General features: G+C 37.5%; 1 protein-coding gene across 5 annotated transcripts in view; it reads right to left on the bottom strand.

Moving 5' to 3' along the window:
- Positions 1-24,916, bottom strand: part of NBAS (NBAS subunit of NRZ tethering complex) — a 341,753-nt gene that overhangs the window by 309,668 nt on the left and 7,169 nt on the right. For 3 of the 5 annotated variants that reach the window (XM_059942180.1, XM_059942182.1, XM_059942181.1), the window contains exons 6-9: positions 20,451-20,494; positions 7,409-7,542; positions 5,362-5,495; positions 3,464-3,562 (exon numbers count right to left, since the gene is read on the bottom strand). In XM_059942180.1, the coding sequence (XP_059798163.1) occupies positions 3,464-3,562; positions 5,362-5,495; positions 7,409-7,542; positions 20,451-20,494 (411 nt within the window). Of the gene's footprint in view, positions 1-3,463; positions 3,563-5,361; positions 5,496-7,408; positions 7,543-16,741; positions 16,792-19,759; positions 19,828-20,450; positions 20,495-24,916 lie in introns of those variants that run through there. The other 2 variants (XM_059942183.1, XM_059942184.1) reach the window with 2 other exon arrangements.

The following is a 24,916-nucleotide window of genomic DNA, read 5'->3' as shown; positions in this document are numbered from 1 at the left end:
CTAAAAAAGAGTGGATATATGTATATGCATAACTGATTCACTTTGCTGTACAGTAGAATCTAACATGACATTTTAAATCAACTATAATCCAATAAAAATTTTTTAAAAATAAAATAAAATAAGCTAAAAGTGGTTACCTTTGGAAAGCAAGAAATTGGGTGGAGGAGTCAGTTTTTCAAACTATTTAATACTTGGAACTACGTACAGATATAATTCATAAAATAAAACGTAAATTATAAGGAAAAAAAAAGTCTCATGTTGGGAGAAGATACTCATCATGCATATAATCAACCTAGAATTAATATCCAGATTATAGAAGAATGTCAAGATCAAACACCCAATAAAAAAATAAGAAATGATATAAAAAAGCATTCTACAGATAAGAAATATGAATGGCCAATCACATGAAAAGTTTCTCAATCTCATCAGTTATCACAGAAACTCAAATTAAAACTACAATGAGATACTCTTTTACACCTACTAGATCAGCAAATATTTAAGTCTGACATCATCAAGACTGCTAGTAAGAATATGAAACAACAGAAACTTTTCATACACTGCTGATGGGACTGTAAATTGGTAGAACAACTCTGGAAAACATTCGTATTATCTAGTAAAGTTGAAGATGTATTTACCCAACAATTCAGCAATTCCACTCCTAGTTATATATCCTACAGAAATTCTTGCACATGTGTGAGAGAAATGCACAATAATTTTTGCCACAGTACTTTTTTTTATAACCAAAAAGATACTGGAAACAAGCTAAATTTGGAGAAAGGATAAATATGTGGCAATTTATTCACAAAATGAAATATCCTAATAGTACTTAAAAAGGAATGAACTAGAGCAACATACATCAAAAAGCAAGTCACAAAGCAAGACTTGTATGTCTCCTGTATGATTCCATTTATATACTCATAACTAAATATGTATAAGTGGTAAAACTATAAAGAAAGCAAGAGAATGATAAGCAAAACTCAGGACAGTGGCTATCTCTAGAGGGTCAGAGAGGATGGGATCAAGGAAATGTAAACGGGACTTCAGTGTAGCTGTATGCAGGTGTGTGTGTATTCTTGTGCAGAATAAAAATTCCAAACAAAACACAAGGACAGGGGCCTCTCTGGTGGCGCGGTGGTTAAGAATCCACCTGCCAATGCAGGGGACACAGGTTCGATCCCTGGTCCGGGAAGATCCCACATGTCACAGAGCAACTAGGCCTGTGTGCCACAACTACTGAGCCTGCGCTCTAGAGTCCGTGAGCCACAACTGCTGAGCCCCCATGCCGCAACTACTGAAGCCCGCGCGCCTAGAGCCCGTGCTCCACAATGAGAAGCCACCGCAATGAGAAGCCCACGCACTGCAACGAAGAGTAACCCCCGCACGCCGCAACTAGAGACGGCCTGCGCGCAGCAGCAAAGACCCAACGCAGCCAAAAATAAATAAATTTAATTAATTAATTAATTAATTAAAAAACACAAGGACAAACCTATAATTGAACAGAATACAAAACTTTCGGGCTTCCCTGGCGGCGCAGTGGTTGAGAATCTGCCTGCCAATGCAGGGCACACGGGTTCGAGCCCTGGTCTGGGAGGATCCCACATGCCGCGGAGCGACTAGGCCCGTGAGCCACAACTACTGAGCCTGCGCGTCTGGAGCCTGTGCTCCGCAACAAGAGAGGCCGCGATAGTGAAGAGGCCCGCGCACCGCGATGAAGAGTGGCCCCCGCTTGCCACAACTAGAGAAAGCCCTCGCACAGAAACGAAGACGCAACACAGCCATAAATAAATAAATAAAAATTTAAAAAAAAAATTAAAAAAAAAAAAAAAAAAAAAACTTTCGTACATTTTCAATCAAAAAACTTAAGTACACTGAGGGTCAGAGAGTTTAAGGACTTGCCAAGAGAATAAGTCTCAAAATTCAGAACTCAAGCTAGATTTGTCTGACTCAAAATTTGATATTCTTCCCTTTTAGAGAACCAAAAAGTTAGCTTGGCTAATTTACAAAATAAACGTAAATTTCATTCTCAAATAACAAAATGAAAGGGAGAAATCACTGGAAGTAGAAAAGTTTTCGGTAACCCTCAATGTAGATGGCAAATATATAAATGAAGAAGTGGCACATATGAGAAATGGAATATACAGGCACACCTCATTTTACTGTGCTTCGCTTTACTGCACTTTACAGATACTACGTTGTTTGGGGGTTTTTTGTTTTGGTTTGGTTTTTTTACAAACTGAAGGTTTGTGGCAACCTTGTGCAGAGCAAGTCTATCAGCACCACTTTTTCAACAACAATTGGTTCATGTCTCTGTGTCACATTTTGGTAATTCTCTCAATATTTCAAACTTTTTCATTATTATTATATTTGTTAATGGTGATCTGTGATCAGTGAACTCTGATGTTACTATTGTAATTGTTTTTCGTTTTGTATTTTTTCATTAAGCTATGTACATTTTTTTTAGACAGAATACTACTGCACACTTAACAGACTACAGTATAGTGTAAACATACTTTTATAGGCACTAGGAAATCAAAAAATTCGTGTGACTTGCTTTATTGCAGTATCCCCTTTATTGCAGGGGTCTGGAACTGAATCCACAGTTGTGCCTCTAGTGGTAGGAATCGACTCTGCAGCAATCAGTGCAGCCCTAACTTGCAAAGAAGGAAAGGAGAAGGGAAGACCATCTATTGAGGCCCTTCTATGCAAGGGCATTTCACATGCACTACTTTTTAACTCTCTCAACGATGCTATGTGTTACGTATTAACCTCATTTTACAGATAAGAAAAAAAAGATTTAGAGAACTAAGAGAGAAGATATTCCTCAATGAATATTCCCAGTGCCCCATCGGACTCAAGAGAAGCTCAGTCTGCCAAACAGATGAGCATGAATGTTCAGAAGATGATTGCAACAGGGACTTCCCTGGTGGCGCAGTGGTTAACAATCCGCCTGCGAATGCAGGGCACACGGGTTCGATCCCTGGTCTGGGAAGATCCCATATGCCGCGGAGCAACTGAGCCCGTGCGCCACAACTACTGAGCCTGTGCTCTAGAGCCTGCGAGCCACAACTACTGAGCCCATGTGCCACAACTACTGAGCCCGCATGCTGCAACTACTGAAGCCCGCGTGCCTAGAGCCTGTGTTCCACAACAAGAGAAGCCACCACAATGAGAAGCCCATGCACCACAACGAAGAGTAGCCCCCACTTGCCGCAACTAGAGAAAGCCTGTGTGCAGCAACGAAGACCCAACGCAGCCAAAAATAATAAATTAAAAAAAAAAAAAAAAGAAGAAGAAGAAGATGACTGCAACAATATTACAGACGTTAGGATAACTATACACAAGGGGAGGAAATAAAGAAACCAAAATAAAAATCAGAACGGACAACTTCTTCTTTCTGAAACTGTGCCAAGACTTCTACATCCACCTAATACTCCAGCAAATATGAGAGCAAACAGTTGCTTACCTGTGCCCAGGATGGTAAATAGCTGTGTTGATTCCATGAGGATAATGACTACTGAAGCTGAAACAGTGACTCTCTTGATAGCTCTGATTTGTTCCAACACTACATTCAAGAAGGTAAATAAGAAATAAATACCATTAAACCACAGTGAGATACCACTAAATACCCATTAAAATGTTTAAAATTAAAAAGATAGACACCACCAAATACTGCTGAGGATATAAAACTACCAGAACTCCGATAAATTATTAGTAGGAATATGAATGATATAACCACTTTGAAAAAGCTCTGGCAATTTCTTGTAAAACCAAACTATCCACCCTATGACTCAGCAATTCCACTCAAAGATACTGACCCAAGAGAAATGAAAGCACATGTCCATAAAGACTTGTACAAGATTAGTCATAGCAGCCTTATTCACGAAACCAGAAACTTAGAGGTCCATCAATAGAAGAATGGATAAACAAATCATGAGCGTTATGGACTGAAGGTTTGTGACACCCATAGATTCAATGTCTGTATACCCCAAAATTCATATAAGACCCTAATGCCAATGTGATGGTGCTTGGAGGAGGAGTCTTTGGGATCTATTAGGGCAAAAGAAAGGAACCCTCATGAATGGGATTAGTGTCCTTATAAGAAGAGGCTGGAGAGCTAACTAGCTCTCTTTCCACCATGTGAGGATTCAAGGAGAAGTCAGCAGTCTGCAACCCAGAAGAGGGCTCTCACCAGAACCTGACCATGCTGGCACCCTGATCTCAGACTTCCAGCTTCCAGAACTGTCAGAAATAAATTTCTGTTGTTGATAAGCCACCCAGTTTATGGTATTCTGTTATAGCAACCCAAACTAAGACAAATGAGATAGTCATACAATGAAATACTAATCAGCCATAAAGAGAATAAATTACAGATACATGTAAAAATAAGGATGAATCTCAAGATAAGCTGAATGAAAGAAGACTTAGACAAAAGAGTACATACTCTATGAGTCCATTAATGTAAATCACTAGAACAGGCAAAACTAATCTACGATGGAAAAAAATTATAAACAGCAGTTGCTCTGAGGGTGGGTGTGGACAAAGATTTACTGGGAAGAGGCATGAGGGAACTTTCTAGCATGATGGTAATGTTTTGTATCTTGACAGGGGTTTGACTTGCACAAGTGTATGCATTCGTCATAACTCACTGGCTGGTACACTTAAGATCTGTGCACTTCACTGTAGGCAAATTTTATTTCAAATAAAGAAAACGACAAGCAAATATTGAACTTGAATTAATGAACTTTAATTAATGATATGCATGCTAAAGTATATATGTATTGACTCTGAAATATATTAAAAAATAGAACTGATTAATGGTCAGATAGAAAGATAGATCAAAATACAACACAGCAAGTATAGTAAAATGCTAAATAGAATTTAAGGGGCTTCCCTGGTGGCGCAGTGGTTGAGAATCTGCCTGCAAATGCAGGGGACACGGGTTCGGGCCCTGGTCTGGGAGGATCCCATGAGCCGCGGAGCAGCTGGGCCCGTGAGCCACAATTGCTGAGCCTGCGCATCTGGAGCTTGTGCTCCGCAACAAGAGAGGCTGTGATAGTGAGAGGCCGCGCACCACGATGAAGGGTGGCCCCCACTTGCCGCAACTAGAGAAAGCCCTCGCACAGAAACGAAGACCCAACACAGCCATAAATAAATAAATAAATAAAATTTAAAACAACAAAAAAAAGAATTTAAGTGGAGGTATATGAGAGTTCACTATAAACGTCTTTCAACCTTCCTTTTATATTTGCAATTTTTCATAATAAAATGCTAAAAGGAAAAAAAAAGCACCAAAATCTGACACTAAAGCAGAGAAATAAACATTATTTCAAACAGGGCATCCCAAATAAAGTGCATTTTTACCTTACAAGGTAGCTTCTAAGTTCTCCTCGGTAATTGATGACCAAGAGTTCTGCAGACCACTGTGCACTTGCTTTATACTCTAAAAATATCAACCCAGCAATGGCATAGCTCAGATCACCTGCTAAACTAGATGCCTGTGAAAGAGGAGGAAATTAAGTTACTAAAAAGATACTAGATAGAAGTTAACATATGTATAATTGAAGGATATTCAAGACACTAGCCTTGCCAGGTATCCTTTAAGTGAGATAGCCCAGAATTGATCATATGTGAAGAATCATGTAAGCCAAAGTGCCTAGTACTAGATACCCAACTCTAGACCAGCCCTCCCCCAACCACAGGCTGGAACCACAGCAGCCTCTTTGGGTGAGATGCCCCCCTAGTAGGTGAATTTCTGTTCAGACTATACTTCCACTGCAAAAAAAGAAGAAGAAAAAAAAACTAATGCTATCATTCCGCCTCAAAGAATTCTAAGATACAGAATTCAGACATAAGCTCTCAAATGTTAATTTCCACTGCCAGTAGTAACCAATGCTATAAAAAAAAAAGAAAGAAAGAAAAGAAAAAAAGAAAAATGCCTCCAGTTACTTCCATTTGCCTAATCAGCAATTTAAAGGGAAGGACACTTAAAACACTCACTCAATGCCAGCCTTTTTCTATCAACTAAATATCAGGCTATATTTGCTAAAGATCTGGAGGGCCTGTGTACCTTAGTACACATAATGAAGCACATAATGAAGTTTACCACCCTGAATGGCTCCTCATTGTCTAGAACCACTCAATAAAACAGTGTAGTCACATGTAGCTACTGAACACTTGATACATGGCTAGTCCAAATTGAGATATGCTATAAATATAAAAATACATGCCAAATTTCAAAGACTTAGTACCAAAGAAAGAATGTGAAATATTTCATTAATCATTTTTACACTGTCATTTCAACATGTAATCATTTTAGATATGTTGTAATAAATAAAATATATCAAATAAATTTCACCTGTTGAACTTAATGTTACTAACAAATTTTAAATTACACACGTGATCACATACATAGCTCATATTACATTTCTATTAGACAATGTTAGTCTAGAAAACAGTAACTCAACCTACTTAGTTTGGTTCCCCAGAACTTCTATAACAGGAGCCCAATGTACTTTTTCAAGTTTTTCCACTCATTTCTGAACAAAAATCATTCTCTATATCCTTGGGTCTCACACCTAGCTTCTCATTAGAATCAGCTGAAAGGCTTGAAACATTATTAAAGTCCAGGGCCCACTCAGATCAATTAAGTCAGACTCTCTGTGGGGGGAGCCTGGGCAACCCAGCAATTTGTTTAGTTTTTCTTTTTCTTTTCTTCATAAAGCTTTGCAGGTGATTCTAAGATGCAGCCAGAGTTAGAACCACTGTTCTACCTGCACCTTTATTCTGTTCACTTGTGGAAGGAGGATACAAAGTAAAGAGCACGAATTCCTAAAAGAGACACTAATTAACTGGATTACCATGGGAAAAGTCATTTCACTTCCTCACAATTTATGCTCTCTAAACTGTAAAATGAGGATAATAAGTACCCAATCTACTCAAAGGGTGTTGTGAATATTAAACAGGAATGTATATCAAAGTCATTAATAAAATACAAAGCACTATACAAATATAAGTTATTACCACCATTAATTTTTTTCTCCACTCTCCATTTCAGTTTCTATCCCTTTAGGGTAACAAATTCTAACTCCTCCCAGGCTGGTTCCGTTGCAAAGGCCCATTGATTTCTTTCCTTCACTGGAACTTTACAACAGCTTTCTGCACCTCTATTTAGTATTTACTTACTACCATCTTATAATAATGGTAGATTATGTCTGGATAGTGCATTACAAAATGCAAAGAATAAATATTTAACGTATAGATCTCTAACTAGATCTAAGCATCTTAAGTTCACAGCTTATTATTCTGATTTACATTTATAGTTCCTCTCTCATCACATTCATTCATTCAAGTACCTATACATGAAAGGTAGTCAAAAAAAATATGTTTTCAGTTTAAGGTATGTACATACCGGGATTATAACAAAGAGTTCACTTCCCATGAGATCAAACACTCTCACAGTTCCCGTGCTTTCAGCATAGGCCAGCAGGGTGCAGTCGTAACTCCACGCCACACGTCTCCACTGGGGTTTTGGGTCTTTTGGAACTAGAATGAAAAGAAAAGAAGTGCTTTTAACATTATCAGGATAGTTAATACCTATAGTTCCTGCAGCTAAAGAGAGTATTCAAGTACGACATCATTTCCTAAGGGTCTCTGAAACTCCTGTTCAGTAGAAAAGAACAGCTCCCAAAAAGCCACTTCAAGTAAGAGTGGGAAATGTAAACCGTGACAAGCTTTGCCCCACTTACTTGAGAAGCAAAGTCTACTGACACTAGTGGTCTGCTGAATGCTGAGCAAGCCCTCGTCTGGTAAAGGCTCAGGAATGATATACCTCAAAATACTTATGAAGTTAAGAGAGATCAAAAGCATAAAGATTAAGCAGAAAACTATTCCAATCCAGTGAGTTAAGTTCCTCCAAAAGCAAAAAAAAAACAAAACTGAAAATTTTGACTGAGATCTTTTAAATACGTATTTCAAATATAGATGATAAAGAAAAACAAAGTGGGATTATACTGACACAGAATTAGAAAGAGAAAAGAATACATATGTATATTAGGCAACTGAATCAGGAACTGTTCTCAATCAATTACACAATTATAAGATTTTGAGAATCAACACCTTAATAATCCGACAGTGGTATTTTCTTCTGTTCTGAATTTTTCAGTACAACAATAGAAAGGCTACCAGCTGCAAAAGAGAAAGGGGCTGTGAAACTCTAAACTGTTTTAGGTTTGTCTGAGGTTTCTGATGTTTCCTTTGCTCCTGTTTCCCCTTATTAGAATCCCAGAACTGAAGAGCCAGGTAGGACCAGTGCCTTCCCTTTACCAACAAAAATTCCAAATGATTAGGAGCCTCAAGGTGACACCAGGAGTCACGATCAGAACAAACCCAGAACGTAAGCATGCTGCCTTCCCGTGCAGTGTGCACTTCATTACAACACACGGCCCCTCAGTCAGAGCCTGGATGTAGCCTGAGGATTACTGACTCAGAAATGTTTCTGAAATTTATTGCCTTCTCTCTATTCCTCTGCTAATATCGCAATTCAGGCTTCATCATCTCTGGCTTAGACTCTCATGACAGCCTCCTAACGGGTCTTCCCACCTTCAGGCTCTTCCCCTCTAATCCTTCCTCAACAGTATCCGAAGTTATCTTTGTAAGAGAGAAAGATGAAGAGATCACATCTTTCCCTTGCTTTAAAATCCCTAATGTTTATCCATTTCCAACAAAATCAAGTCCAAACTCCTCCAAATACATGAAAGGTCCTTCACCAATGGTCCCATCAGAGCTTTCCAATTCACCTCCCCGCCCTTCCTCCATCATACACCTAATAACCCACCAATAACACAACCACCTGGCAAATAAACCATGCATACTCCAGTCTGTGTCTTTCATGCACATTGCTGCTTCTACCTAGAATGTTCATCTCCAATGCTAATCCAAGAGTACTTGTTTGTTAAACCACCTGTGGTAACAAACCGTCACCTCTTCCTTCTTTGACACTCTTCAAAATTGACTGCCCTCCTCTATGTGCCCAAATATGCTGTACAAAAGTCTCTCATAGTACTTATCACATCAGACGATGTTGTTTACATGATTATTTCCCCCACAAGTCTCTGAGACAATGTCTTACTCAACACTACCATCCTAGGACCCGGAACAGAAAGTGATTAATGTTTCACTAATGAGCAAAGCCCCAGCCTCTCAGACAAATCTATAGTAATGGAGGAAGGTAATGCTAAGGGTTTACCGTTCCTCAGGGACTAACAATTAAACGTGAATTATATAACTGAAGTCTTCTCTCCACCTAACAGAGGTACTGTAGAATTTAAACCCCCCTCATCTCTGCAATATATGTAAAATATGTTCTGTATATGGGAAAAGTATACCAGATGTCAATGAGTTTCTTCATTTTGACTATTTTTCAAAGGTAAAAAGCATGCCAAAAAGAGCCAAGAGAGGCCCCTGAACACAGGAGGGTCTAGGGAATTTTATTAAAGCCTAACGAAATACTGCATACACTTTGGAAAAGCAATTTTTTAAAGGTGGTAATAAAATGAAGAAAAAGATCAGTTCTCTGTCCTCAGCTTTAAAAAACAATGAAACTTGGAAGTAAACCTAAGCACAAAATGATAAACAACACAATACTTCAAGACCCACAAATACACAGATGCTACACAAACACCAGCAAGAGGACAAGTTAATGCCCTGAAAAATATTCATGTTCTAAAGAAACACAGCAACATGTTTCCACTTTCTCTGTTTTACCTGCGATAACATCTTTCCTCTTCATTTTGATAGGAGGATAAATAGATTTATGTACTACCTTCTGTATCTGTCTGAAGTAAGTTCCACCTGAAGGGACTTTGTTTTTACTATTACTTCCAGTTATAACCAGCAGCTCCAGAAAACTCAGCATGTGTTTTGACCCAGATAAAGATATGTTTTCATTACAAGAGAAGATTTCACATAACAATGTGAAAGTAAAGACATTATCATCAGATTTTTCCAGCACCCTGTGTGGTTTTGGAGAGGAACGAACAGCACAGATTTGTACAAAGCCAGTGTCAACGGAGTTTTCTGAAAAGTATTCAAACAGGCTGATGATAAAGTTAACCAGCAGTGTGACAACTGCCACGTTGCTGGTGAAACCACTGACAGCCGCACTCATCCTGCACCGGCTGCGGCCCCTTCAACCTGCCCCACTGCCGAGCTTGCTTCCACCTTAGAGCTCCGGTCAGCGCTGTCTGCTCGGCCTGGAATACTCTGCCCCGAACCTGTCCCTGGCTCCTTTCCATCTTTCACGTCTCAATTTAAATCTTGCTTGCTTAGGCAGTGTTCTCCGACCACCCTGTCTAAGCAGCCTCGAGGCCCCGTTGTTCTTCTCCATTCCAATGATTTCATGTCTTTCACAGCTCTTATCCCAGATCAGTATATATTTGTCTACTTTTTATTGTCTGCCTTACGCATTAAACTATAAATTCCAAAATGTCAGGTGCTGTGTCCGTATTGTTCATAACTTTATCACCAGCATTTCGTACTCGGCTGGGACACAACAGCACTCAAGTGCTAAAGGAGCACACTTCAATCCAGTGCTCATGTACCCAAATTAGAAATGGAAAAGGGAAAAAATTACAAATAAGGAACACCGGGTTTTATTCTCAGTGCTGCCATAAAACAGCTGGGTGTGACCATGGGGCGATCACCAAGGGTTCAATGAACACTCTCTCCCAAACATTCTTTGACTTTTACATCAAGAACCAGTGAGCAGGAGCAAACTAGTGGGGCTAGAAGCCATGCAGAGGAGCTAAATATTTAAATGTTTGAAATTAAGGTGTTAGTAGAAGATATGAGAAAATTTTTAAAATCCTAGAATAAGAAAGGGGAAAGCATACAAAACTTGGAAGTTACAAAGGAAAATAAAATGACAAATGCAGTTACCAAAAAAAAAAAAATGCTCCACGGAAAAAAAAGACACTATAACACATTTAAAAGACAAATGGATTGGGAAAAATATTTGCAACATATATGACAAAGGGTAACATTCATACTATATAGAAATAATAAGGAAATAGTCAAGTAAGGAAATAGTCAATAAGGAAAAGTCAAATAATCCAAGAGGAATATAGTCAAAAGGATATGATCTAACAATTCACACACACAAAAAAAATAGCAACTTAACATATGCCTTACCATATAACTAAACACATGCAAATTGAAATGAGATGCTTTTTTCCCTCTGCCTAACCTGATGAATATTTCAGAAACAGGTAACATATGGTGCTGACAATGGAGAAAAGAAATAGCTTTATAATCATACCTTTTACATGGTTGTATAATAAGTATAACTTTCAGGAAGGAAATATGGCAGTAGCTACATTTTGTACACTACATCCATGGACAAACAGGATGTCTTTTCCAGCGCTGTTAGAGGGGGAAAGGGACAAAGATGGGAAGAGAAAGAATAAAACAAGCCGCCGTACACAATCTAAATTTCTACGAAGAGGGGAATAGATAAATAAAATGTGGTTCACATTCTCACAATGGAACGCTGTGGCTTCATTTAAAAGACTGGATGGATTACACCTGTGCACACTGACTGGGAAAGACATTATCAATACAGTAAGTGCGGGAGCAAGCTAAAGAACAAAATACATAAGATGATCTTGTTTTTTTACCTAAAAAAAGTCAATCCATCTATGTACAGGTTCATATAAGCAAAGAAGGCTTTATATTAAACCATTAATATAAGTTTCTATGAAGAACGCAAATTGAGCAGATAAAACAATCATATTGTTACTTCTGCATTGTTTGAATTTGTTCAAAGTATGTACTGCTTTTGTAATTAAAAGAAAAAAAAAAACAAAACCCAGAGTAACTAGTTTCAGACTAGGCCGCCCACCATACCTAAAAAAAGAGACTAAGTTAGGAAATTTTATTTGAATTTTAAATAATGTCCATAAATTTTGCAAATGTGATGAAATCTATGAATCCACTGATCTTAGAGGCTCAATAAACCTAAAGCAGGATAAACTAGAAAAAAATCAAGTCACATGATAACCAAATTTCTGAAATCAATGATGAAGAGAAAATCTTAGAAGCAGCTGGAAAAAAAAGACACATTACCTACAGAAACAATAACAGCAATGACTGCTGATTTCTCATCAAAACAATGCAATGATATCTTTAAACAGCTGAAAGAAAAAAAAAGGTCAACCTGGAATTCTATATCCAGAGAAAATATTTTACAAAAATGAAGGCAAAAATCAAAGATGGTTTCAGACCAACAATAAGAGAATTTATCAACAGACCTGCATTACAAGAAATATTAAATAATTTCTTCAAGTTGAAGGAAAACACTATCAAATGGAAAGTTTTACAGAAAGAAAAAGTTGAAAAGTAACAGAAATGGAAAATAGAAGGAAAAATAAAAGATTTACCCTTGTTTTTTAATCCCTTAAAAAGTTACTTGACAAAAATTACAATATAAATAATATACTGTGGCAGTTTAGCATTTATAAAAAGTTTGACAACAGTACAAAGGAATAGGAGGGAATGGATGTACACTGTGTAATAAAATAATTTTTAAATGCACATTGTAAACCCCAGAACAAATGCTAAAAGGAAACAGAGAAGAGATAGGACAAATAGAAAAATAAGAAGGTAAAACCTAACCAGTCCAATAACTGCATTAACTGTAAATGTTCTATTAATCTCCAAAATATACAAGCAGCTCATGCAGCTCAGTATCAAAAAAACAAACAACCCAATCCAAAAATGGGCAGAAGACCTAAATAGACATTTCTCCAAAGAAGATATACAGATAGCAAAAAAACACATGAAAGGATGCTCAACGTCACTAATCATTAGAGAAATGCAAATCAAAACTACAATGAGGTATCACCTCACACCGGTCAGAATGGCCATCATCAAAAAATCTACAAACAATAAATGCTGGAGAAGGTGTGGAGAAAAGGGAACCCGCTTGCACTGTTCGTGGGAATGTAAACTGATACAGCCACTATGGAGAACAGTATGGAGGTTCCTTAAAAAACTAAAAATAGAACTATCATACGAGCCAGCAATCCCACTACTGGGCATATACCTTGAGAAAACCATAATTCAAAAGGAGTCATGTACCACAATGTTCACTGCAGCACTGTTCACAATAGCCTAAGTGTCCATCGACAGATGAATGGATAAAGATGGGGCACATATATACAGTGGAATATTACTCAGCCATAAAAAGAAACGAAATTGAGTTATTTGTAGTGAGGTGGATGGACCTAGAGACTGTCATACAGAGTGAAGTAAGTCAGAAAGAGAAAAACAAATATCGTATGCTAACACATATATATGGAATCTAAAAAAAAAAAAAAATGGTTCTGAGGAAGCTAGGGGCAGGACAGGAATAAAGACGCAGATGTAGAGAATGGACTTGAACGGGGAGGGGGAAGGGTAAGCTAGGATGAAGTGCGAGAGTGGCATGGACATATATACAGTACCAAATGTAAAATAGTTAGCTAGTGGGAAGCAGGCACATAGCACAGGGAGATCAGCTCGGTGCTTTGTGTCCACCTAGAGGGGTGGGATAGGGAGGGTGGGGGGGAGACGCGAGAGGGAAGAGATATGGGGATATATGTATATGTATAGCTGATTCACTTTGTTATAAAGCAGAAACTAACACACCATTGTAAAGCAATTATACTCCAATAAAGATGTTTAAAAAAAAAGTAAATGTTCTAAACATTACAATTAAATGACAGAAATTGTCACACTGAAAAAAAAGCATGACTCAAATTATATGCTTTCTATAAGAGATGCACATTTAATACAGATAAATGAAAAAGAAGAGAAAAAAATATGTCATGCAAATGTTAATCATAAAAAAGCTAGAGCGACTATAATAATATTAGACAAAATAGAATCCAGGACAAAGAGTATTACTGGAGATAGAAAGGGACATTCCATCACAGCAAAGGAGCCATTTCATCAAGAAGACAAAATAATATGTGTAGGCACCTATAAACTAGAACCCCTTCTTTAGATAGAACTAAAGGGTAAAATAAAATACACAGTTATATTTGGAAATGTCAACCCTCCTCTCTCAGGAAATGACAGAATAGCTAGACAGAAAATCAGCATATATAAAAATTTGAACAGCTCTAACCCAACTGAATGTAATTAACATTTGTAAACCACGATACCTAAAAACTGCACCATATGCAAGAATCAAATTCTTTTGAAGACAGACCATATGCTGGGCCATAAATCAAGTCTCAATAAGTTTAAAAGGTTAAAATCATATTGAATATGTTCTCTGACCAAAACAGAATTAGATATCAATAACAAAAATGCTTAGATTACAACAAGCTTAAATGCTTACAGAAGAAAAAAGGTTTAAAGTCAGTGATCTAAATTTCCATATTCCGGGGGCTTCCCTGGTGGCGCAGTGGTTGGGAGTCTGCCTGCCAATGCAGAGGACACGGGTTCGAGCCCTGGTCTGGGAAGATCCCACATGCCGTGGAGCAACTAGGCCCGTGAGCCACAATTACTGAGCCTGCGCGTCTGGAGCCTGTGCTCCGCAACAAGAGAGGCCGCGATAGTGAGAGGCCCGCACACTGCAATGAAGAGTGGCCCCCACTCGCCGCAACTAGAGAAAGCCCTCGCACAGAAACGAAGACCCAGCACAGCCATAAATAAATTAAATAAATAAATAAATAAATAAATTTCCATATTCCATCTAGACAAATATAAGCAAATTAAATCTAGTAGGCAGAAGAAAGGAATAATATAGATAAAAGCAAAAATCAAAAGAAAACAACAGAAAAAGAAATCAAAACCTATTTTTATTGAATATTAACAAACTGATAAAACTCTGGCCTGACTGATCAAGAGAAAAGAGAGAGAACACAAATTACCAATATCAAGAACAAAAGAGGGACATTACTACAGGTCTGACAGACAATAAAAGGATAATAAGGAAGTACTACAAACAACCTTAAGCCAATTTATGCTAAAATTTAGGGGAAAATTCCATAAAAATAACTGGAACTGAAAGAAGAGGAAATTGAAATTTTAAAAAGCTTTATATCTATTTTAAAATTTTAATTAGGAATTAAAAACCTACTCACAAAACTCCAAGTTTCACTGGTGAATTCTATCAAACAATTAAGAAATAATTCCAATTTTACACAAACTCTTGCATAAAACAAAAAAAGAAGGAACACTTGTCAACTCATTATTTTGAGACCAGCGCTACTCCAATACCAAACCAGAAAAACATTACCAAAAAAAAAAAAAAAAAAATCTATAAACCAATAGCTCCATGAACATAGATGTAATAATCTGCTAACCTATGTTATACACAATTACCTGCACAAAGGCCTCATGATGGTTCTACCTTGCTTGTGAAATCAAGTATAACACTGAGGTACTTACTCCTCAGAGATCAAATTTATATGCACTTTCTGGATAATTTGGATGATTGGGAGACCTACATCTTAACACTCAGGAAGCTATCCAGTAAAAAAAGATACTTCGGAAAGTTCTTCTTGAACTTCAACCTAAAAGACTTAACAATCTATCTTTAAGTGAAGAAAGCAGATTATAAAACATTTTACTTTCACAGAGCATATCTACAGTAACAAGCACTTACAGAAAAATGTCTGAAAGAACAGATCATGAAATGTTAATAGTACTTATCTCTGGATAGTATGCTTATTTTTATTTTCTACTTTTTGCTCATTCTTAGTTTCTAAAATTTTTACTGAGAATGTGCATTATTTTTTCAACAGGAAAAAAATTTATTAAAAGTTATGAAAAGAAATAGTTACCATATAACCTGAGGCTCCTGAATCACAGTTCAAGAATGAAATGTTTCATTTCAAACTCTGGGTGCTTCAAACAGTCTGTGCTTCCCAACCTTCTTCATGTCAAGACACACATAGAATATCATGTTTGTATGGCACCTATGGGTAAATTGATGAGGTTGCTGGAAACTGGAGGCAACCAGCCTGAGCTCACGCTGTCAGAGGGCCACCGGGCCACTGGGGGGCTGATGGGACCTCAGCCCACCTACACTAGGCAAGCTGCTGCTCAGCATTAGGAAGCTCTGGTTTATGGTATCTCAAAATCAGAAATACGAGAAAAATCTCCTGATTAACGTAGCACAGCTCTGAAAATGTCTAATTCCATGTGCTATTTTTAGGTCACTATTCAAGATAGAAAGAGAAGACTGAATTACTATTTATGGTCTGGCAAACATAGCCAACAAGTTGCAATCCACATTTAAAGTATCCTCAAACAGCAAATATTTTATAAAACAATAACTGAAAAATACCAAAGTGGAACCAAATAGCTCCTATTTCAGTTTGCAGACTACGACATGTAGTTTCAAAAACGCATTAACAACAATCCGGCTCCTTCTCTCCAGGCATACACAGGAAATATCATTTGGCATATGAGAGTTATTCCCATAAAGATGAGTTAGATAATAAGCAAATGATCACTACCTCACATTACATGAAATGGAAAGAAGCCATTAATGCAGCATGAAAGTCATAAATCCACACATTCAGAAGCCAACAAAATAAAACATCCGTTCTCAAAGCATTATTACCTCACTCATGCTGCCACATTAACTGTACACAGCAAAAGCTCTAACAAATATTACAATTTGTGTAAAATACAGAAGAGTTAATCTTCCCAATTTCACGTTAACTTACAGATTTCTCAGTTTACTTACTGATTCAGAGTAGGGTCCAATGCCAAAGCTCAGAGGGGCTGTCTGTCTGAATCACTCCAACATTCTGAGCACACTCCTCAGAAGCCCACTGCAGGCTCCCCAAGCCCTCACCCAACAAAAGGGAAGCACTGGGAAAAAAGGCAATTGAATACCCCCAGATTATTCTTCTCGGAACTTCTTGATCCTTATATATTATTTAAGCCAAGCCTGGTCCACTTTAATAAGTGCTGGTGAAAAAACTATAGGAAGCAAATTCAGAAAATGCTAAAGCCCCAAGGTTTAGAAATTCACAGAAACTACTCCCCTTCGATTTATTTTCTAAAAGATACTAAGAAAACACGGCTTCCTACCTACTCTTATTGTTCTAATTGTGGTATGTATACACACTTGTGTACAACAGGAATAAAAAACATGAATATCATGACAATTACCCATAAACTTATACATGTCCATATATATATATATACAAAATACATATATACGTATGTATTATGTATATATATACTCATACATACACAGACACTCATGAAGTTACAAAATTAACTCACAAGAAACAAGCAAATATACTTTTTCATAGATTCATTCATAAAAATCTTTTTAATAGTCCCCAACTACCATTATCCACTTGATAAGGTCAAAAACCGTGTGCCTGCTATGTGCCAGACACCACGCTAGGCGCTAAGAATGGAAAAAAAAAAGTTGCGTAAGGCAGAAGCCCTGCCTTCAATCTAATTAGGAATCAAACAAGCAAGTCAACAATTTAAAAAGGAAAGATTACGCTAAGTGAAGTGACATAGGTACAAAAAGTCCTACAGAAACATTAAGAAAAATGCACAAATCATGAGGAAGAGGGCAAGAAAAAAAAGGTTTCCAAAAAAAGCTGATGCTTGAACTAAAACATGCAGAACTAATTAATTAAATATAAAGGTGGGGGCTTCTAGGCTAAAGGAACCATCTGTACCAAGGCACGAAAAGTACAATGGGGATGGAAAACTGCAAGCTACTTTATACTAGATCACAGGACGTATGACAGGGGTATCTTACAGGACAGACACAGGCTGACTCGTGTCCTGAACTAGAAAATATGAACTGCATTCTATAGCCAATAGTGAACAATTGAAAGATTTTAGGCAGAATAACAGTACTAGTAACAGTAATAATAGCTTAATGCCTCCTAAGTACTTAGTATGTCAGACATCATGCTAAGAGCTTTATATATATTAGCTCACATCATTTTTCCACAACCCATTCTATAGGATTATGCCTGTATTGCAGATAATTGAGGCTCAGAGAGGTAAAGTAACTTGTTCAAGGTTAATATTTAGGAAGCAGTGGAGCCAGACTTGAAGGGTAATCTTGAGAGAATTCTCAATGAAGAATGATCAACTTGACAAGCAGGGTAAAGTATTGATACGTGAAGGGCATATAGAAGAAAACCTTGTCAGGAGACTGTTGCAAGAAACCAAGTAAAAAAATGTTAAGAGCCTGAACCAGGGCTGTGATGGTTGAAGTGCACAAGCAGGAAGCAAGAGCCATTTACACAGATTCCCAGGACATGGTGAAGTTAAGATAAGGTGAGGCTTCTCCACTGTGTCACTCAGCATAAGTGCAATGAATTATTTCTCTCTCTCTCCCCTGATGGACTATAAACCCTTAAATCTAGGTAATCGGTGTCTTATTCCTCATTGTAAACAGACTGCCTAGGATAATAGTGTCTGGCATATGGTGGCAACTAAATAAATATTTGTCAAAGTAAGAAAGAAGGGAGAGAAGGAAAAAGAAGAGAAACTGTCTAGATTTTTGGCTTGGTACAGATAATGGTACCACTGACCAGGGTACTGAGGGAGCAGGGTTCTCCAAGTAACAGAAGAGAAGGAACAGATTTTAAGAAGGGGAGGTAAATTTATAAAAATACGTAGGAAATTTCACATTTGCTTTTAAATGACAATATACACTATATGTAAAGCTAACTCCATAAGAACTCTATTACTAGTTTATCCACTAGTATACGTGGAACTGTATAAGAACAACGATTCTGACATACTAATAGAATTAATATCACCATTTATATGGGACTGAAAACATTTTTAAAATATTTGATTTTTTATCTTCTGAACACATGTGGACAGCTGAGAATGAGAAAAATGAGAAGGAAACTGGCCCTAGGCCACTAATGTTGCATTTGACCAGGAACTTAAGACCAGCCAGGGGGAATCCTCTGTCTTACCACCATTTTGTAGATTTCAAAACTACCAGTGCCTCCCTTCTCCTTGCTCTTTCACTGTTGATTACTTATTCTACCCTAATGCTGCTTTAAGATAAAATATGTATACCATGTTCTTCCAAGTAAATGAGGAAAAGTGCATGTAAAGCACTAAATGCAGTGCCTGGCACACAGGAAGGACATGACAAGTGGTTGTCATCACCACAATGACCATGATTATCATCATGATGATTCCTACAACTACTCCACTGTTAAAGTAACACAAGGTCACACAAATGGAACTGGAGGTCCTGTAAATAAAACATAAGTAATAGATGCATTTACCTAACAGCACCCACTTAATTATTTTCCTCCCATATGGTTCCCCAACCTTTTCATACACGGCTCCCACAGATCAAAACACTCCCCTGTCTTCTCCTACCTTCTACTCATTCTTAAGGTTGCTTTCCAAAAGTCACTTTTTCTCAACAATCTCATCTCACACCCCTGGTTAAACTCTCACTCTGCTCTGTATTTTTCCTTCATCAGATTTATCAAAGTCTGTAAGTATATAGTTGAGTGTCTGCATGCCTTGTGAGGTAAGTGGCCATGCCTTTTTGATCACACTCATACCCCTAGGACCCAGAAAAATGGTTCACATACATAAATGATACTCAGTAAATTTTTGCTGAATCATATATCAAACAATGATCAAATCCCAGATTATTTTTACTAGTCTCTAACTGACCAACTCCTAACATATCTACAAATTATTTTCTGCATTGAATTCAAAATAAAAGACTATAGACACTTACAAATACTTCATCCCAAAACTGGCTTAGACTTTTGTAAAACAGTTTCAATTTCAAATCTCTCCAAAATTCAGATCTTAAAGCAAAACATTTACAGAATAGAAATCAGTTAAGATGCTTTAAAATTATTTTAATAAAGTCATAATAATCCTTGTCAATAAATAGTATCTATTCTGACTTTTAAGACATATTAACTGCTGGGACTTCCCTGATGACTCAGTGGTTGAGAATCCGCCTGCTGATGCAGGGGACACGGGTTCAATCCCTGGTCCGGGAGGATCCCACATGCCGTGGAGCAACTAAACCCGTGTGCCACAACTACTGAGCCTGCGCTCTGGAGCCCACGAGCCACAACTACCAAGCCCACGTGCCACAACTCATGAATCCCACGTGCCACAACTACTGAAGCCCACATGCCACAACTACTGAGCCCATGTGCTGCAACTACTGAAGCCCGCACGCCTAGAACCCATGCTCCGCAACAAGAGAAGCCACCACAAGAAGCCCAGGCACTGCAACAAATAGAGTAGCCCCCACGCACTGCAACTAGAGAAAGCCCGCGTGCAGCAACAAAGACCCAACGCAGCCAAAATAAATAAATAGATAGATAGATAAATAAATAAATGAGTTTAAAAAAAAATTAACTGTTGCAGATTTGAATCTTTCATTTTTTGACTATTTTGGAAACTCTTACCTTGACATTTCCCAATAATAGATGTAAAATCATCTTTTGCAGACCTGCAAAATATATGTAAAATTAAGACAACAGTTTTGCCATAACAACACTACTGTGTAGTACTATAAGACATCACAAACACTTACAGACCAGACAACTTCTCTAGACAACACTAAATCATTCTTTCTCTCATATGGATGGTTTTGTGCCTCAAGTAAAACCCTTTCATTGGTGACAATGTTTTCTTCCAACCTTATTTTACTAGGAACATAGCTACATTAGGAATCTAGTGATACAAGCATAAGTGATTTTAAGCACAGTCTTTTAATACAATAGAGATGCCCGGACCCTATCCCCAAAGGCTCTGATTCGGTAAATCTGGGATGGGGCCCAAGCAAAAATACTTTTTTAAAGCTCCACAGATTGATCCTGGTTAAGAACCACTGGTCTATATCATATTACAGAGTTTAATCACTTAGGGAGAAAAGTCTTGTTTTAACAAGTCAAATAGCTTTAACAAGTGACCATATTTATATTAGTGATCTACTTAATATCTGTGATATTGAAATATATACTAAAGTATTCTAGTTATTATATCTTCAAAAATGAAAACTGGTAAACCTTCTAGAAAAGAATTTAGTAATAATTATCCCAAACTTTAATGTCTATAGTATTTGATCTAGCAATTTAAGTTCTACAAAGTTATCCCTAGGAAATAATTACAGATATACACAGATACCAAGGCAATTAATGCAGCCTAAGTTATGAAAGAGAAAAATACAGCCAGTATAAAGAGATTAATTACTAGATTTTGCTATATACAATCAATGAAATATTATGCTATTACAATACGTGACATGGAAAGATGCTGACAATATATTAATTTTGAAAAGTTATCAAGAAAAAGGTATCAAATAGAATGTAGAGCATCATCTACATATATATATATGTAGTATATATCTATATATATATTTTTTTACACACACAGAAAAGTGTCAAAGAACATACACCAAAATGTTGATAGTAGACAACTTTGGACAGTAAAATTTGTTGTTATTCTTTCGTAATTACTTAACTGTATTTTCTAATATTTGTAAAATAACTAAGCATTACCTTTAAAACAAACTTTACAGACTCTTTAAGATTTTTAGCCATTTATTAAAATATTATAACAAAATCCAGTTACAAATATGGAAATAAATTTCCTCAAGAACTTGGACTATCAGGCCTCTATGTGGACTAGAGCAGAAGGGACGTGATCTCTGAAGTGAACGTGACCTGATTTCAGCGCTCTGTGTAACCTGGACACAACATTCAACATGATTTCATTTGCCTTTCAATAACACAGGATAAGTAACAGCAACTTCACAGCTTTGGGAAAAGATTAAATGAGACATTACATATAAATTAGCAGGAACTAGACCAAAGTAAATGTTCGTTACTTTCATCCTTAATATAATCACAAATAATAGTTTGCTCTTTTTGCTGGAAAAGGGGAGGGAGGGAGGGAGACATAAATTTGTTTTGTCGAAACTTCATGGAATGTATTCACTTAAGATAGATGAGCAAACTGGGGGAAGGAGGTGCCTTTTTTATAAGAGTCCCTTATTTTAATGCTTTTTTTGTATTCCGTGATGGTTTCTAATTAGTTCCCATATTTATAACATATTACTTCACTATCTAGGAATAAAAGAAACATATATTAACCAGATAATCCATAACCACCACCAAATTACAAATTAAAGTGGCAATTCACAAGTCATTTTTCATCGATGCGAGCGCCACACACAAGCAGGTGAAGTACGCCACATTAGAGCAAGCTATTAGAGTCATCTGCCACTCACTACAGAGCTAAAGTTGGGGAACAGCAGCCCTAGTCCTATCCTGCAAAAGGCAGAGCTGTCTCCTAAACTAAAGTGTGTTTCAGCTTTGCATGTTTTCCACAAAAACCATTTCACATTTATAACTGCTTCCTAACATTGAATAATAACCCCAGATACTGTAATTATCTTCCATATTCTAATCCAATCAACAAATATTTACTGAATACTGGGTGCCCACTACTATTACTTCTGGAGCCAACTTGGATTATATGTGCTCTTCACTGTGGTAGAGAAGACACGTACAGAGAAGAGAGAACAAACGTCTTAAATATTATTCAGGCACAGACACTATTCATAGCATTGTCTTCGGGGATCTACCTTGCCCTTTTTCTTTGCTCACCATCCCGTATCTTTGTTCAAAGACACTTCCTTTCAGGTTACTGCAAAGTAAGTGTGGTTGTCTATTTTCAACAAAATCAACTGAGTGCCAACTCCGAGCAGGTCGGCGGGCTTGCCTTGTAATGCCCTCCCAGCATCTGCTTCCCCATCCCACTTGCAAACACACCACTTACTCATTAAACATAAACTAAGCACCTATTACATCCAAGAAAATATACAAGTGCTAGGAAAAAAGGACAGCCCGTGCCTCCAAGGAACACACAGTATAATGGAGCCATAGACTTCAAATTCCATCACTTGAGTTTCAAGCAAATGGCACCCCCTGGAGTTGTGCAAAGCAGTGGCCCTAAATATACTGGGGGAAATCCACATGTAGGCATATGGGCACAGACGGCTAAAAGGCATGATCAAAAGGGAGTATAGATTTGTAGATAAGAGCATGAACAACGAAGCTACGATGGCTGATTTCAAATCCTTGGGCAAGTTATTTAACCATATTGTGCCAGATTTCCTTATTTCTAAAATAGAGAGTAGTTATACCTACCTCATAGGCCTTCTGCAAGGATTGAGTTAACACATGTAAAACACAATGGTGGATGTTAAAAAAAAAAAACAAACACAATGGTGCCCAACATTGTTAGCATTACCTTATCATTAAGTATAATAAATGTGTTAATTATTATAGGAACATAAAGGCTCAGCACCTAACCAATGAGGGGAAGGGGAATCCATTGGGAATGAGTTCCTGTAAGGCTTCCTGAGAGAGTTGACTCCTCACCATACCAGAGTCTTTGAATACAATAAGTTACAAAGCTTTTTTGCAAATTACAGACCAGATGAATAAGATCTTGATGAGCATCACTTCTGTTGCCCAGAAATCTTCCCTCACCACTTAATCTCAAATGCATGAGTGAATTCCTAAAGAGCTGGATATATGTATAAGTTTTATAAATATTATTTTACACGCTAGCAATCCAGTAGCAAATGCTCTTATAAAAGCAAACAATTATTTTTTCTTCTCATCACAATTTTTATTAACAAGTTCCAGAAACCCTTTGTCAAACTCTCCTTCACAAGCCTAAATACCAATCCCATCCCCACATGCATATTCCAACCTTAACACCTAAAATCATTCCATTAATGTTCTCATTTCAGGGGAAGAAGATGGAAATTTTGATTACTATCTGCTGTACATAAAGAAGTCACAGATGAGCACATTTCTCCAAAAAAAAAAAAAAAACATTTGACATCATTGCAGCAAATGGAGTAGGAAACGCCAGCCCATTTCTATGAACAACATCAGTTCAAACACCGTGCCACCTGATGCTCACTGCTGCTCTTAGAGAAAAGGGCCCTGCCTATTAAAGCCATGCCAGATGAAGAAATGAAGTTCTGAAAGGCTGTCATTATTGCCAATCATTTCTATCCTGATAGTTTTAAGAAGGATCACGGAGGCTCCCAGTCTGAAGTCGGTGCCCCGATGGGGGCAAACCCTCGTCTACTCCCGCAAACGTTGAGAGGCCCACTTCCATTTGGATAAATGGAAAAAGAAATTTCACAAGCAGAAAGCTAAAACCAGTGTGCTAACAACTGAATGCTCATTAATACTAGTTTTAGTCAATAATAAAGTAGTAGAAAAAAGTTTTGACTGGCATCTAGGCATCCTGAAATTTCTGCCTCAGTGCATATCTTTTGAGACTCAAGAGTTCGGGCTTCCCTGGAGAAAGGAGTAGCCCCCACTTCCAGAGATGCAACACATTTGGTTTGCTGCTGATAACTTCCCAGAAAATAAACTAGTTTTCCTAAGTTAGTTGTCATTGTTGCTATTTCTTTCACAACTGACATACTACTTAAAAATGTAGATCATGGAAAGCCCAGCTTAGAGACTTCTTCTAGATGTGTGTAATGCCACTGACGTCTCAAGAGGACAGAGTATCACTGGTCTCAAGTAACATGAAGCCTTAGTGTTTTGCAAACCCATATTCCATCTACAGCTTTATGCCAACAAGTAAAGCAACCTCTATTTTTCTTATACCTTCCTGAGCATCTGCTTAGCTGTCTTAGCAGTAACTGGTCAAGCAAGAGTGATTTTCAGAGTTCTGGAAGATATGCTTTTGTCTACTGAGAAAGTAAAATTTCTCAGGAGACAGCAGCGTGATCTGGGGAAGTAGAAGGCATACTCTGAGAAAGCATCCTTCATCTTTTATTGGCATAAGTTGATGCTTGACACCTTACAAAATTACGTGAGTTAATAATAAAATT

This window comes from Balaenoptera ricei, chromosome 13, assembly GCF_028023285.1.
Source record: "Balaenoptera ricei isolate mBalRic1 chromosome 13, mBalRic1.hap2, whole genome shotgun sequence".
NCBI classification, from domain to species: Eukaryota; Metazoa; Chordata; class Mammalia; order Artiodactyla; family Balaenopteridae; genus Balaenoptera; species Balaenoptera ricei.
Note: the sequence above shows the minus strand (reverse complement) of the source record. Positions and strands in the feature narration are given on the sequence as shown.